The 13141-nt window shown below is 44.6% G+C and overlaps 1 protein-coding gene across 1 annotated transcript; it reads right to left on the reverse strand.

The window, feature by feature from the left end:
• Positions 1-3281: 3281 nt before the first annotated feature.
• On the reverse strand, positions 3282-12342 carry UAP1L1 (UDP-N-acetylglucosamine pyrophosphorylase 1 like 1). The gene is made up of 8 exons (XM_010564595.1): positions 12107-12342; positions 10196-10371; positions 8929-9101; positions 7904-8097; positions 6924-7064; positions 5163-5348; positions 4349-4415; positions 3282-3995 (listed from the first exon to the last, which is right to left on the reverse strand). The coding sequence occupies exons 1-8, from the start codon at positions 12340-12342 to the stop codon at positions 3993-3995; spliced, it is 1176 nt and encodes a 391-aa protein (XP_010562897.1). The 3' UTR covers positions 3282-3992.
• Positions 12343-13141: the final 799 nt, after the last annotated feature.

The raw sequence follows: 13141 nt of genomic DNA on the forward strand, positions 1-13141 counted from the left end.
TAGAGGAACAGGGAAGAGCGCTATTTAGTGATGTACACACTCAGAGTGACAACTTGGTGGTTTTGTAATAACCATTACTTCTAGATCAGGTACGTAGTCCAACAGGAAAAAGAAAGCATTGAAGCAGCTGCTTTAAGACTACTGCTTTAAGTATTGGCACTGAATTCACCTCCAGCTGTGCCTAACTATGCAGTTAATGTGCATCATTTGAGCCTTTACATTTGGAATCCACCTCACACTAGATTTCCAGATAAAACTGAAAATTTGGTGTCTTTTTGAGCATTTCATGATTAAAAAAAATCATAGTGGTAGATATGAACACTCCGCACAAACCAGCAGAGGAACAATTTAACAGAAGCCTGAAGCATGCATTCATTTTTAGTATTTATTACTGATTCATGTAGCTTAAAAACACATTAAAAAACCCAGCAGCCTTCACACAGGTGCCAAGAGAAAAACATGGGGTGAAATAGGTAAGGAAGGAAGAATATCTACTTCTGACCTTTGCTGGGTTCAGCACTAAACCCCCAAAAGAGGACAATGTGTCGTTTGTGAAAAATCACTAACCTCCCCTACTGATTGTTCTATAAATAGAGCCCTGTTTAAAAAGTGCCTGTCAGTGGGAAACCAAGCAAAAGTTGCATTACAGTGAGTGCTCATTACCTACACAACAGCTGCAAAAACCTATCCAGATCATTCAAATCTACTTTAAATAAAAGAAAAACACACACCATCCACAATTAAACTCCCTCCCCTCAGTAAACTGAGTTGAAAAGCTTGAAGAAAAAAAATTAACAGAATTGCAGGGAAGAACAGAGTCTTCTGTTTTCTGATGAAAAAAATACATCCCACAGTGTCAACCGCTTCAGGAATTACCCTCTGCAGAGTCCCACATGCCCCTGTACATCTGAAGCGTGGGCACTGCAGCCTCCAGCCATGCCATCTGTGACACTGTTGGCTCAGTGTCCTGCAGCTGTGGTGACAACACCCATGACGTGTAGGGACAAAGACAAGTGTATTTTCCTCATGGACAAGAAACACAGACGGACACATAGAAATCACAGTAACATCTTTATTATAAAAATGCTTAGGTGTCCAAAAGTTTCTGGAGTACTATGGGACCTCCCTTTGTTTCAGGTACACTTTTTTCATTTCATAATGCATACTAGAATTACTTTGTTACATACAGGACAGATTTAATTTTTTTTTTTAAAGTTCGCTCAAAATTCTTCCTATGTTCCAGTTTAAAATGTGGTTAAGTCATAAAAAAAGACCCAACAGACAAGGCATTCAACATTCTAATTCAGCTTCTTGAAAACAACCTTTAAAAACCATGTCAGCAGCTCAGTGTACACAATTAAAGCACATGGGAACTGAAGTTTCAAAAGAGAATGAACTAAAGAAAGAGCAAAAGAAATATCCTTTCTTTACATAGCAGGTTGCAATTTAAAACGAGTGTATGCCTGAATCAACAAGCAGTACTCACAAAGATACAACACAATTTGTTCCCAGATATAAAACTTGACTGACAGGAATACACTGTGCAAAAAAAAAAAAAAAAAAAAACATGAATAGGGTAAAGGACAAATGCTTCATTTATACTAAAAATGGGAATTACTGGCTGCATATGCAAACTGAGGTAATCAGACCTGTCATTAGCTGGTTTGCACATGCAAAAGGCTCATTACTTAAAGCATGCAGATACACTTCATACCTGAAAACTCTGCCATTGACATTTAGATGCTTTCTTTGGAAAACATGAGCCTACTTACAAACTGTATTTACTCTCAAAGCCATTTTTATACTTCCCCAACATTCTGAATAGCCAGCTTCAAATCAGGAATTACAGAAAGCCACTTAAGTTATTTAAAAGATTTATGCTTAATAAAATAGCATCAGCAGTAGAAGCAAATGCATGAAATAACATTCCAGATGAGGCATCTCCCTCACCACCTTCCTTAACACCTGATTTGGGGAAAATGTATAGAGTGCTCCTCAAGCAAAGGCCACCCAGCAGTGCACCTGAAGCATCCTCACAAAGGGTGAAACAACTGTGGTGTGTTCAGCACAGGTTCTGCAGCAGGTAGGTGCCCGCCTGGCACGAGCTTGCCGGGGCAGTGTCCAAAGGCTGAACAGAAACAATCATTAATGGATCACGGCCACCCTGGGTTCCCTCAGCCAGGGCTGAGTTCACATGCTACATATGTTTTGGCAATTAGCATCCTTAATTAGCTGACACTTTACATTACGTTTAGTAATATATTTAAAAGGAAGGCATCTAAAGAATTATTTCATAAGTGAAAGAGTGCTGGAAAACTACCTGGCCAGAAACTGTAGAAGCAGAGGCTGGGGTTGTACTGTGTACACTGGTTATGCTGGGATTAAGTCTTTTTTTTAGTTTTGGTTAAGCATTAAATTCTACCATCAGGATTTGTTAGTCTTATTACTTTCAGGTACTTTAAAGGAGTCCCCTTTGAGGGATATGGTATACATTAAACAGAAAAATGAAAAGTAAAATAAATGTCTGTTATAGACAAGAAGAGCAGAGTGTTGTCGTGAAAAAATTTCTCATCTTCTTTTTAATTAAAAAAACCCAGGTCACTACAGCTGTAAAAAGCAATCAGTCTAAGCTGCATATTTACTTATGTTTTCTTGGAATGGCACCAGCAAGCCTAGATATGCAAACTAGTCTGTTCTGCTTTGGAGTCCAAACCTCAAGCAATGCTTATGCACAGCAGCATCCCTACCTACAGCAGACTCCTCTGTATGATCTGGTTAGAGGATGCAATTGCTGAATTGGATCTTCTAACCAGCACAAGATTAGGGAAAAGATGATCAAACTGATTCTTAAGCTGTTCACACAATTTAAAAACAAAACCAAAAAAACCCCAACCAACCCCACCAGCACAAACAAGATACCTAACAAGGCACTGAAGAGATTTAATCTTCTTGAATGCAAATCTGATTTATTAGGCCCTGACTGGCTCTTCGACATATTAGTATGCACAGCAAATAAGAAATAGAAGATCTGTTTGGTACCCGGAAGGTATTAATCTTCATTCACATCCAAGTCTACAAAACAGACTGAGGTAAAAGGCATAGCCTTCATAGTTACCAAACAGAACTGGTGAGCATACACATGTGTGTAAACACAACTGCTACAAGGATTTCGCATTGATCTGATACTGCAAAGCAATTTTTTTATAACACACTTCATAGCTGACATTTTAGTAATGTCAGTTCTTAGATATGATTTGAGGAGGAAAGGCCTCCCTCCTCTTCAAGAATTTCCTAACATTTCTGCTTTGTTTTCATCGAGCACAAAGGGAGAAGGGAAGTCTTTGTTCTTCATGTACGCCTCCAGGCCCTGAGAACATGTGAAAATAGCACTGTTAGGTTGTAAATGCGTCAGACTGGTTACCCGCACTATTTTTAAGTCTACTTAATGTCCTCAATGAACCACTGACTACCCAAAGTTAAAAGGTCATGGGAAGGACAGACAACAGCAATAGTTTCTCCAGTGACAGAGATGAAAAGCATTTCAGCCCCAAGCCTGGGGTTCATGAAGGAGAAGCAACGATGAACTGTAAAACAATGGATCTCAGAAACAAGCTTCCTGGGGGGGGGCAGGCATGGGAAGATGTATCCTTAACTCACATTAGAATAACCCTAGCAAAGAAAAGTCAACTTAAATTGCCTTGTTTTCATTTTGTTCTTATAATGCATCGATTGCAATAAGTTCACTATCTGCACATGGAAACCTAGCAAAGATGTCAAGTCTTATGAATGCCCTTCCCCACAGGGCCCAGATATCCTCCTGCAATCCACTATTTCTCACCCTGTATGTCCAACACAGGGAAGCTCCTCTTCTCACTACTAAATGGAAGCAGCTTTCCCAGGACCAATTATTTTCAGATGGACAAACTTAAGAAAACTAATATGTGGTTTCTCTAAAGCCAATGCACATATCACACTTCCCATTCAGTATTCACTCACTGTGGGAGACGGGCACAAATTAGCACATAGCTGAATACAGTGACCCCATGGATTCTGTAATTTGAATATTCTGCGCTTTTCATTCAGAAGATCTCAAAGAACTTGTGAGTCATAATGAAACTGTGCAGCCTCACTGCAAATGTCATTTTACAGATGGCTAAAACTGAGAGTGAACAAACTGCTGAAGAATAAACCATAGCAGAACCACGAATGTAACACAGAGCCCAAATCCTAGTTCTGTTGATCTTACCATTTCTCAGCAAGCCTAGGCTAAAGACATCCCCCGTGTTTGGAAGAAAATCAGATGCATACCTGCACTCTTAAAAATACCTGCATTGATAGTTACTCTCACCTCTCCAAAGTAAGACACTAATGGAGAAATCTCACACAGAGCCGGAGGATCTTCAGTTCCTGAGAGACTAGAGAAGAGAACACAGGATTAACTTCCTGCTATGCTTAAAAAACAGTGTATCTTCTTCGAAAGATCAAGAACAGGATATCCAGAAGGATAAGACATTTGTTACATTCACATGCACCAGACGTTATTCGAACACAAAGTGTGAAAATAAAAGGGAATTAGCAGGTCCTAAATATTTCTCATCAAAACAAGAACATCACTTTTATAGAGATGCTTTTCAAGTAAAATGAACAGCTTGTGGGTTTATTAAACTATGAGTTGATGAAGTAATAGCCCCATGGAGGAAAAGCAGCTTCCCATTCAGCATGATGCAAGAGTATCTGAATTGGTAATTGCTATAACAGCTGATCCTTAATCCCACCCGAGAATCTTGCTGGGCTTTAAGCACTGGGGCTGTATTCAGAAAAGCTGCTGAGTACTACAAATTACAATTCCTTGGGCTGGCTAAATCCAGAATGATGGAAAAGGTCGCCCCTGCCTAGTGAGTTGCTATAGGAGGAGTCAACTCATGACCCCCAGGGCAGGAATCTCAGAGCACTGTGCACTCACAATCACCAATGGAGCAGGAGCTGTAATAGACATTACTCTGCATGTTCAGAAAACAACAGCTGAACGACAATCATGCCAAGTCACTCTGTGATCAAACTAATGCCCAGTTCTGTAGAGCACAGTACATGCCACTAGCCAGCTGGCATGGTTGGGCAGCCACAGGCAGAGAAGCTGTAGAGAAGGTCACAGAGGTTCATACCTGAGTTTCTCTGGTATCCTGCAACCATTTTCATCCAGAAATCTGGCCCCAGCCTTGAGAGCCCAGCGGTAATGCTGGGCCAGGAGGGCTTGCCGAGCAGTGGTAGGAGTGTCTTTGTCAGCTGTGTCTGCATTTTTTAGTGGCGAGAACTCCTCTTCTCTCAAAACTTCAAACGCCACAAAATTCCTACCAGCAAAGAGGAGAAAACAATGAGAATGAAAAACAAAGCTAGCCATCAGCCCTGTTGATGCAACAACAGCTTTCATGGGTAAAGGCTCATATATGTTTTAGGGAACAGTGATGTATGCAGCCTGAGGCAGTCAAGCTAAGGAAAGCCCACCTCCCATCTGAAGAGCAAAGAAGTACCAGGGCTATATAATGGAAAAATACAAGAAGCCCAGTCTCTTTGGGAACATAACAGCAGCCTCACAACCCTCCACAGCTGTGCACAGGTGAGGAAAAGCAATAGTTCTGCAGAGATCCCACAGAAACCTCTCCAGGCACTGAGAGGCTTGTGGACAAAAAATCTCAGCTAAGAGCATGGCAGGATGGAGAGCTCAAACACAGCGCCAACCTGTGTGCCTCAATTCAGAGCACCCTGGCTCCAAGAAATGGCCACTCCACCTGGGAGTCCGTAGGCAAAGATCAACTGAGGACACCAGTTCCCAGGGATAAACAAGCAATATGGGAGGATTCGCAGCGGAATGTTAGGTACAGCTGTTTACCAGAAATGGGAATGCAAATTAAAAAATCCCACAGCAGCATCTGTGTGGTTCTGCATTTCACAGGTGAAGAGCAGCTGCCAAGCTGTTTTTGCAGTATTACTAAAAAAGCACAAGGAATCACTGCTTGCAAATGAGTCCTTTCAAAGCTCAGAAGTCAGCACTGTTTCCATCACACTGGTTTTGCCTTTAGTATGATATTTCTTTACTGAATGCATGTCAGGAAATGGAGAACGGTTCAAACCTTGAGCTCTCTATCCTAAAGTAAATCCTCTAAAAAGAAAAGTACTATCTCCAAAGTCAATTCAGTTTGCCTGAGGTCTCTTTTTGCCATTTATTTAAGGCTAAACCAGAATCTTTACTGCTGAATTCAAGACCTCAGAAAATAGATTTTATAAGAACACTTATGCTAAATTCCTAAATTATTAAAATCCCACATTCCCTAAACACAAAGTACCCTTGACTGGGCTAACACTATGGCACAGCGCTCTCAGCTATGTTTTAGAGCTTGGCAAGTCAACACTGACAGTTCCCACAGCAACAGTAACCTGGCCCCATGGTGCTTAAGCAACCCGTTGCAACCTGCACAAAGGATGTGAGCGGAGCCCTGGCTAAAATGCACCAAAAATGTAACCAGAGCTGCAGTTGCCATGGAAGCCACAATTCTGAAAGACCCTGTTTTTGCATGTCTGAATACTCCAACATGGGCTTGTATTAAATGCTGGCTTTGTGCTCGACTTCCTTTTTTTCTTTCTTTCACAGGGCTGGCAGTGGCCAGGCCAGCCAACACATCTTCAGCAGGATGAACAGCTCTGGGAGCACAGTCAGAGCAAGTCTGGTTGCTGCGGAGCACCCTGTGACCACACCTCTCGGAGCCTGCAGTGTTACTTTTGTGTTAGAGCTTGGTGAAGATCCAACAGCCTTTCTAACAAGCCACCCATAAACCACGTGCTCCCTGGCAATGCCTGTTACAACCTACAGTCATTCAAACAAACATTGAGAAGGGGAGGAAAAAAATTAAATCATGTCTGCCACTAACTTAGAGAACTGGAACACATCAAACACAAACTTCTCCAGCTTTATCCCGTTCGGTTTTAGCGGTTTTACCAGATTTCCCTCCTCGTCAATGTAGGGCACCTTCTTTATGGCTACATGATGCCTCAGCTGCGGCTCATATTTCCTGCAAAAGGAGAAGAAACAAGTTCACTTATTTCATATGCACTTATTAAAAAGTAGTACACTTCTGGGAAGCAGATGGCTTATTACTGCTCTGGGTCATCTCTCAACTGTTGTGGGTGTTGCCCTCTCCAAATTGATCCAAGTCACATCCAGGAAACACTTCACTAAGCAGAGCAGCCCAGCCAGCAGCACTCCCTGTACCAGTAGGACATGACAATGTAAACCAAGAGGAAGAGGGAGGACCTAGTGTTAAACTGAAATTGCAGGCAGAGATAAAAAAAGGTAACAGAAATTGTTATCTGACCAGGATGACAATGGAGCAGAGCAGATCCCTCACACAAGGAAGGATCAAGCTCTTCAGGAAGGTCGTACAGCTGCTCACTGAATGCCCAGCATCACATCCCATCTCCCAACACCAAGGAGCAGGGTCTTCCCCAGGCTCCACCCTCTCCCCCAACCTCTGTTGTCCGAAGGGATGGCATGGGTGACATTCCCACTGAAAATCCTCAGTGTGGGGCTGCATCACCAACCACATCACTGACCACACTGCAGCCCACGTGGCTGCTCACCCTTGCAGGCCCAGGAAGATCATGCACTGCTATATCTTCATCGATTTAGCTACAGCAAAGCATACAGCCTCTTCACCGGGTAAGGCCCAAAGAGCACACTGGGGCTGTCAGAAAGCGGACACAGCTGTTTTGAACTGCTCGAAGGAGAGAGGAAGTGAAGAGCAGAGCAGGAGGTACCCATAACTGAAATTACAGAGTAGGAAACAGGAACACCCACTCTTGGAGGCATTTCTGGGCTGCACAGCTGCCTAGCAGGTCTGCTGGAACTTACTGGGCCACCATCTCCAGGAACTCAACTGTGAAGAAATGGTTGCAGATATTGCCAGTGCTGTACATCAGTCCCCCATCAGGGCTCTGCTGCTGCGCAGTCTCCAGGCTGATCTCACTGTACTCCACCACCTGGTAGACCCCATCCACACAGCACACCACCCCAACAGGCTCTGTGGGGTAGGCCTTCTCCACTACCTGCAGCCACAGGACAGAGTGCTCTGATAAAAAGGAAGAAAATCCCAGCACTATCCCAACTCCCACATACAAACGATCCTACAGGACTGTTGCGTGCTGATCTTCCAGCACCTCAGGAGCACAGGCCAGGCACTGCTGGGTAGAGGCACATTTTGCCCAAAAACCAGGCAAAAAAAAACAGTACTTGACCGCTTAATTGTGCAGTTGCTCAGAAGACAAACCAGTTAAAAGAAATCGGCATACTGCGGGGCACTTTTCCTATCAAGGACTGGGACCTGGCATTAAATGAAAAAACATTTGCAGCTTTAGCCTTCAGCTCCCTGTTCACATGAACAGCGTTAATGATTAAAGTAATATAAATCTCTCCTCAGGCACCTGCTGGTTTAGGGTGACAAAACCAGGCTGGTTTGGCTTTCCCCATCTTCCCCAGTGAGGAAGAAAAAATGCCTCCATTAGACTTAAAGGTGCATTTATAAAACATAACCCAGTCCAATATGGCTTCTAGATAGCCCAAGTGCCTTTGTAGAAAAGGCAGGGCATAAAGGGGAAGCAATTCCAGCTTGTGGTTTCCTGTGCAGTTACAGCCCCTGCTCTAATTGAAGTTTATTTTCCACAGTACTCTGGGACGAGTGGAGGAGGACACCCACAGGTAGGGATTCTGAATGCAATGCAGGCACCAAGCAGCTCCTCTAAATCTGCTTGCAGCGAGCCGCTGTTGGAGAGAGGTCTGAACACTCTGGTTCGTCTAAGCTCACCCTAGCCAGCAGCTTCTGAGCATAATCAGACCTTAACTCCCTGTGGAGAAATGGCCTAGTGTTACTGCCACCTCACCTTTGCACCGCAATCTGCCCCTTTGGAAACACAGAAGCCTATGAAGACTGGATCTGCCATTTTCACGAGGATATTGTCCACACAGTATACATGGACATACTGGATTCCACGCTGCTTCATGTCATCCAAGACCTTGTTATCCACCAAAGCTCGATATAAGCCACCATTGCCATCTATAATGCAAGAGAAAAGACAGAACCATGGTTAATTAGTGGGGTTTTTGCAGCTAACAGAGCAAAAGCTGAAAGTCCTGAACAAACTTTCTTTAACAGCAGAGCAGGGAATGCTTTCTAGCCAAGAGTCAGTGCTACCAGATTTTATTTCCAGACCTGCCACACAGTTCAGGCAAGCCTGTTTGCCTCCACAGCCCACCTCCCTCACCTGCAGAGTGGGACCACAGGGACCAGCCTCACAGAGAAGCGTTACAAGACTTTATGAAGCCTTGTAAGATCCTCAAAAGGAAAACACTAAAGGACAAAACATTATGCAGAGGGTGGGAAAAGCCTGTTACATTTCTTCTCTTCCAGTGCAGAGCAAAAACATTTAAAACTCAGCTTAGAGAAAAAGACCAAAATAAATCTTATTCTCAGTTTATCCTCCCCCCACAACTTCCCAAAGCCTTTTTAAAGGCTTGAACTGCAGCTGCACAAAAGACACCTGCACATTTGTTCATCACAGATCACCCTTTCATGGTTCCTGCTTTGACACCCCTGTCAGCTCAGGAAAACCACTCCGCAGCCGCAAAACCGCATCACTGCAATATGGCCCTGACCAGGCTGCCTCCACAGAGTCTCTTACCATGTCCAGGTTAAGAGGAGAACTTTACTAGGTAAGACATTGCAATCATTTTGGAAAGAGTTAATCTTCTTGCTGCTTTTTCACCCATTTCCAGCTGTCAGCCTTGAATGGGAGCCCAGCTCCTGACAGCTTCACCCCTGGGAGGCAGCACCCCAAGGACCTCACATGCAGCCTTGCCAACACATGTTGTTCCTGACCTGAAGCGTACCACTCCTAATCCTGCCAATCCTCCCAGGCTTAGACAAAAACCACATGCTGTGGGCAAATCTCCAGCAAGAACTAAACAGAGATTGCTCCACTCTTGATTACCACACTGAAACATTTAACTGAACCCTCCCATACTAATCAGAAGCATTAACACTCACCTCCAAAGACTGCTCCGTGTGCCAAGGCTGGCTGATGGCTAGTAGCAATCAATTATCAACACATATTATGTTACTGTACCATGTAAGAGTGAACAGCAGGATACCTGGAGCCATAGCAATTTTCCCCTTCTCCTCCAAGATGGCCTTCCCATCAAAGGTGACAGCAGGCAGCATTCTCTGTTCAAACATGACCACATTGGATCTGTCCAGGTTGAAGTAGTCGTGTTCTACAAAGAACTCCTCTGTCGGCCCCAGCGTGAACTCACTTGTCATGATGTACCTGTGTAGGAATGGGTGCTGAGCAATGAGCAAGAAAAGCACAAGCGAAAGACAAAACTACAAATGGAACACAGAAGCGAGGAAACCCAAGAGTGTTAAGTGAGAGACACTACAGTATCCTGCAGTATGCAACTGAGCAGGAGAGCTCTCCTCCAGAACTCATCCCACAGGAAGGCTGCACAGGGTCTTGTGCATGATACTCCCCACAGGCTTAGCTCCAGCCAGGACAGAAAAGCCTTTCCCTAAATGTGAACAACATCTGGATATTCAGATGAGCTGGAAAGTAAGGCAAAGGACAGTACAACAGCCTCATTCACCCTAGATTCAAACTGACATTAAGTGTTTAAAGAAGCACTGACCAGCACAAGGTGCTGAGAATGAGCTGCGAATACCCAGCAGCTCAGTCTGCCAGCACCTGTTCTGTGCCAAGGCGAACAGCAGCATTTTCAAATGTTGGCTGCATGATTTGTTCTTCTCTTAAGTTTCTCTGTTTCCCTCCTCTCCTTCCAGCTCCACATTGCTGCTGTCCCTCCCGTCACTATATTTCTTCCTTCAACAATAGCTAAAAGCCATCTTCATCATCTACCTGTCAAGCACTTCTCCAACAGCTATTGCCATACAGGGCACGTACATACAGGGTCCTCTGCCAGCATGCCAGGGGAATCAATCCCTTGCACAAGAGAGACTGGACCTCACACACCCCCCAACTTATATCTTTGCAGCACAGCATAGCCTAGCCCCTGGTGTACTGCAGCAGCCAACTGCATCCTCAACCCAGGGAGAGGAACTGTAAACATTATCAGCAGATGCTGCATCCTGCAAATAATCCATCCTGGCTTCCAGCAACACCAGGGATGGGGCATTTGCAGTTCAGGTCAGGCATGCATGGCTTCAGAAAGAAACACTATACAGACTCGAATCACCTTTGATCTCCAATCTGTAAAATTATGTGCTTGTTTTCTGAAGACCTCGGACACCTGCTCCTTCACTCTTCCCAAACCCTGGCTTAGACCAGACAGTGGTTTCGTAAAGGTATCTCTTCCTAGATCTAATGAAGAACACTTAGCAGAAAACATTCCCAGAAGCATGCTGCAGCGCCTTCCCCTCTCTCACCCACCACATCCCATAGTGAATCCATATTTTGCTCCTTGCACAGAGCTAGTCTCTTTTGAAGCCTTTTGAAAGCTAGGAGCAGCCAGGAGAGAGAGCAGCCAGCTGTAAACAACTACAGCAGGAGGTGGCCTGAAAATGGAGCATGACAAGCATTTACTACTGCAAGGGGAAGAGTTTTTTTGCTGTGGCAGAAATTGCGGGCAAGGGGAGGCAGAGGGTCTTGGAAGGTGAGGTCTAGGCAATCTCTCCCTCCATGCAGGAACCTGAGAAAGCACAGCACAAACAGATAAAATCTCTTGTGAAGCATCTGAAACAGGCACTGAAAAGTGTTGTTTACAGTGTTGTCAGGGACTATGCTTGAAAAGACAGCATGGTACAGCAGTTAGGGTAGCAGCCAGTGATTCAAGTGCAGTGCTCAGTCCCTCAGGTCTGCAGACACAGACCTGCCACTTCCTGTCCCTGTGCACCCTCCTCCTGCTGCTGGCATCACAAATCCTGCTGACAAAAGGCTCTCCCTTGACGTGTCTCCATAGCACCCAGCAAAGTGCTTCTAGAATACAATGTAGACAAGACTGCAACGCAAAGACCCCTGCACAGCAGGTCTGTGGCTCCAAATCACCTACCAGGGGATAGCACACTTGCAGTGGTGTCTCTGGCCAGCGAGCTGCTCCACTTTGCGGATTCTTTCTGCTTGGATCTGATACAAGGTCTTGCCACTAGGCAACCCCACGTTGTACATGCCCTTGGGATAGCTCACTCCCAGGCGAGTTCCTTGTCCTCCAGCCAGGAGCAACACTGCCACCTTGTTCTGCGAGATCTGATGCAAGCCTGAACAGGAGAAAGAACCCCAAGGGAACATAAGAATCACAAAAGCAATCAACACCGCATGCTCTTCTCCTGAGCCTTTCTGCAGAGCTTAGGCAACAGCCAGAAGCTGCCAGTTCAATGCCCACTGCTGGCAGCTCAGAGAGAAATATGATGCTGCACGCAATATGAAAAAATTAATTTCAGCTCTTTGATGCAGCAGTTTCCTCAACTAAAGCAGCAGATGGTGTAACAACAGGAACAGCCATGAGTTGCAGCTTAGAAGGTTCAAACTGGATATTAGGATAAAAACTCTACCAGGAAGGTGGTGCAGCACTGGAAAAGATATCCAGAGAGGTGGGGGATGTTCCTTAAGGTTTTCAAGGCTTACTTTGATAATGCCGTAGCTGACCTGACCTAGGGCTGGGTATGGTCCTGTTCCAAATAGGGGTTGGACTAGAGACCTCCTGAGATCCCTTATCACCAACATTTCTACATCCCAAAGAAGTGAAGTCTTGTCATCTTCAGCAAAGCATTGGCACTTCTGGAATCTGCCTTTATCAACTAGCTGTATTTGTGTTCCAGCTTCTGTTCAGCTGCAGTCAGGACTAAATAACACAGCCAAGCCTGCAGAAGCCACAACTCCCACAATCTAATTAAAAACAATATCATTTCTCCCAACAAACCAGGTAAGTCCAGACCTTGGGGAAGAAACAGACCACATAATAAACACCCAGCTCATTCACAGTCTTTGTTCTCTGCCTTTTCTCAAGCCAGCATCACAGTAATGACTGACAACCATGAGAAAGATTTTTCCTTATGGAACACTTTGCATTCCTCCAGGAATGCAGTGA

This window comes from Haliaeetus leucocephalus, unplaced genomic scaffold, assembly GCF_000737465.1.
Source record: "Haliaeetus leucocephalus isolate CR32 unplaced genomic scaffold, Haliaeetus_leucocephalus-4.0 Scaffold183, whole genome shotgun sequence".
Taxonomy (NCBI): domain Eukaryota; kingdom Metazoa; phylum Chordata; class Aves; order Accipitriformes; family Accipitridae; genus Haliaeetus; species Haliaeetus leucocephalus.

Bases quoted from the DNA above. Each gene is read 5' to 3' on its own strand.
- UAP1L1 (XM_010564595.1), bottom strand. From the start codon at position 12,342: ATGTTCCCTTGGGGTTCTTTCTCCTGTTCAGGCTTGCATCAGATCTCG. The intron at 9,102-10,195 runs GTATCCTGCTGT...CTTGCATTATAG, and splicing joins GAAAATTGCTATGGCTCCAG to ATGGCAATGGTGGCTTATAT. The intron at 8,098-8,928 runs GTGAGGTGGCAG...CTGTGGCTGCAG, and splicing joins GGGCAGATTGCGGTGCAAAG to GTAGTGGAGAAGGCCTACCC.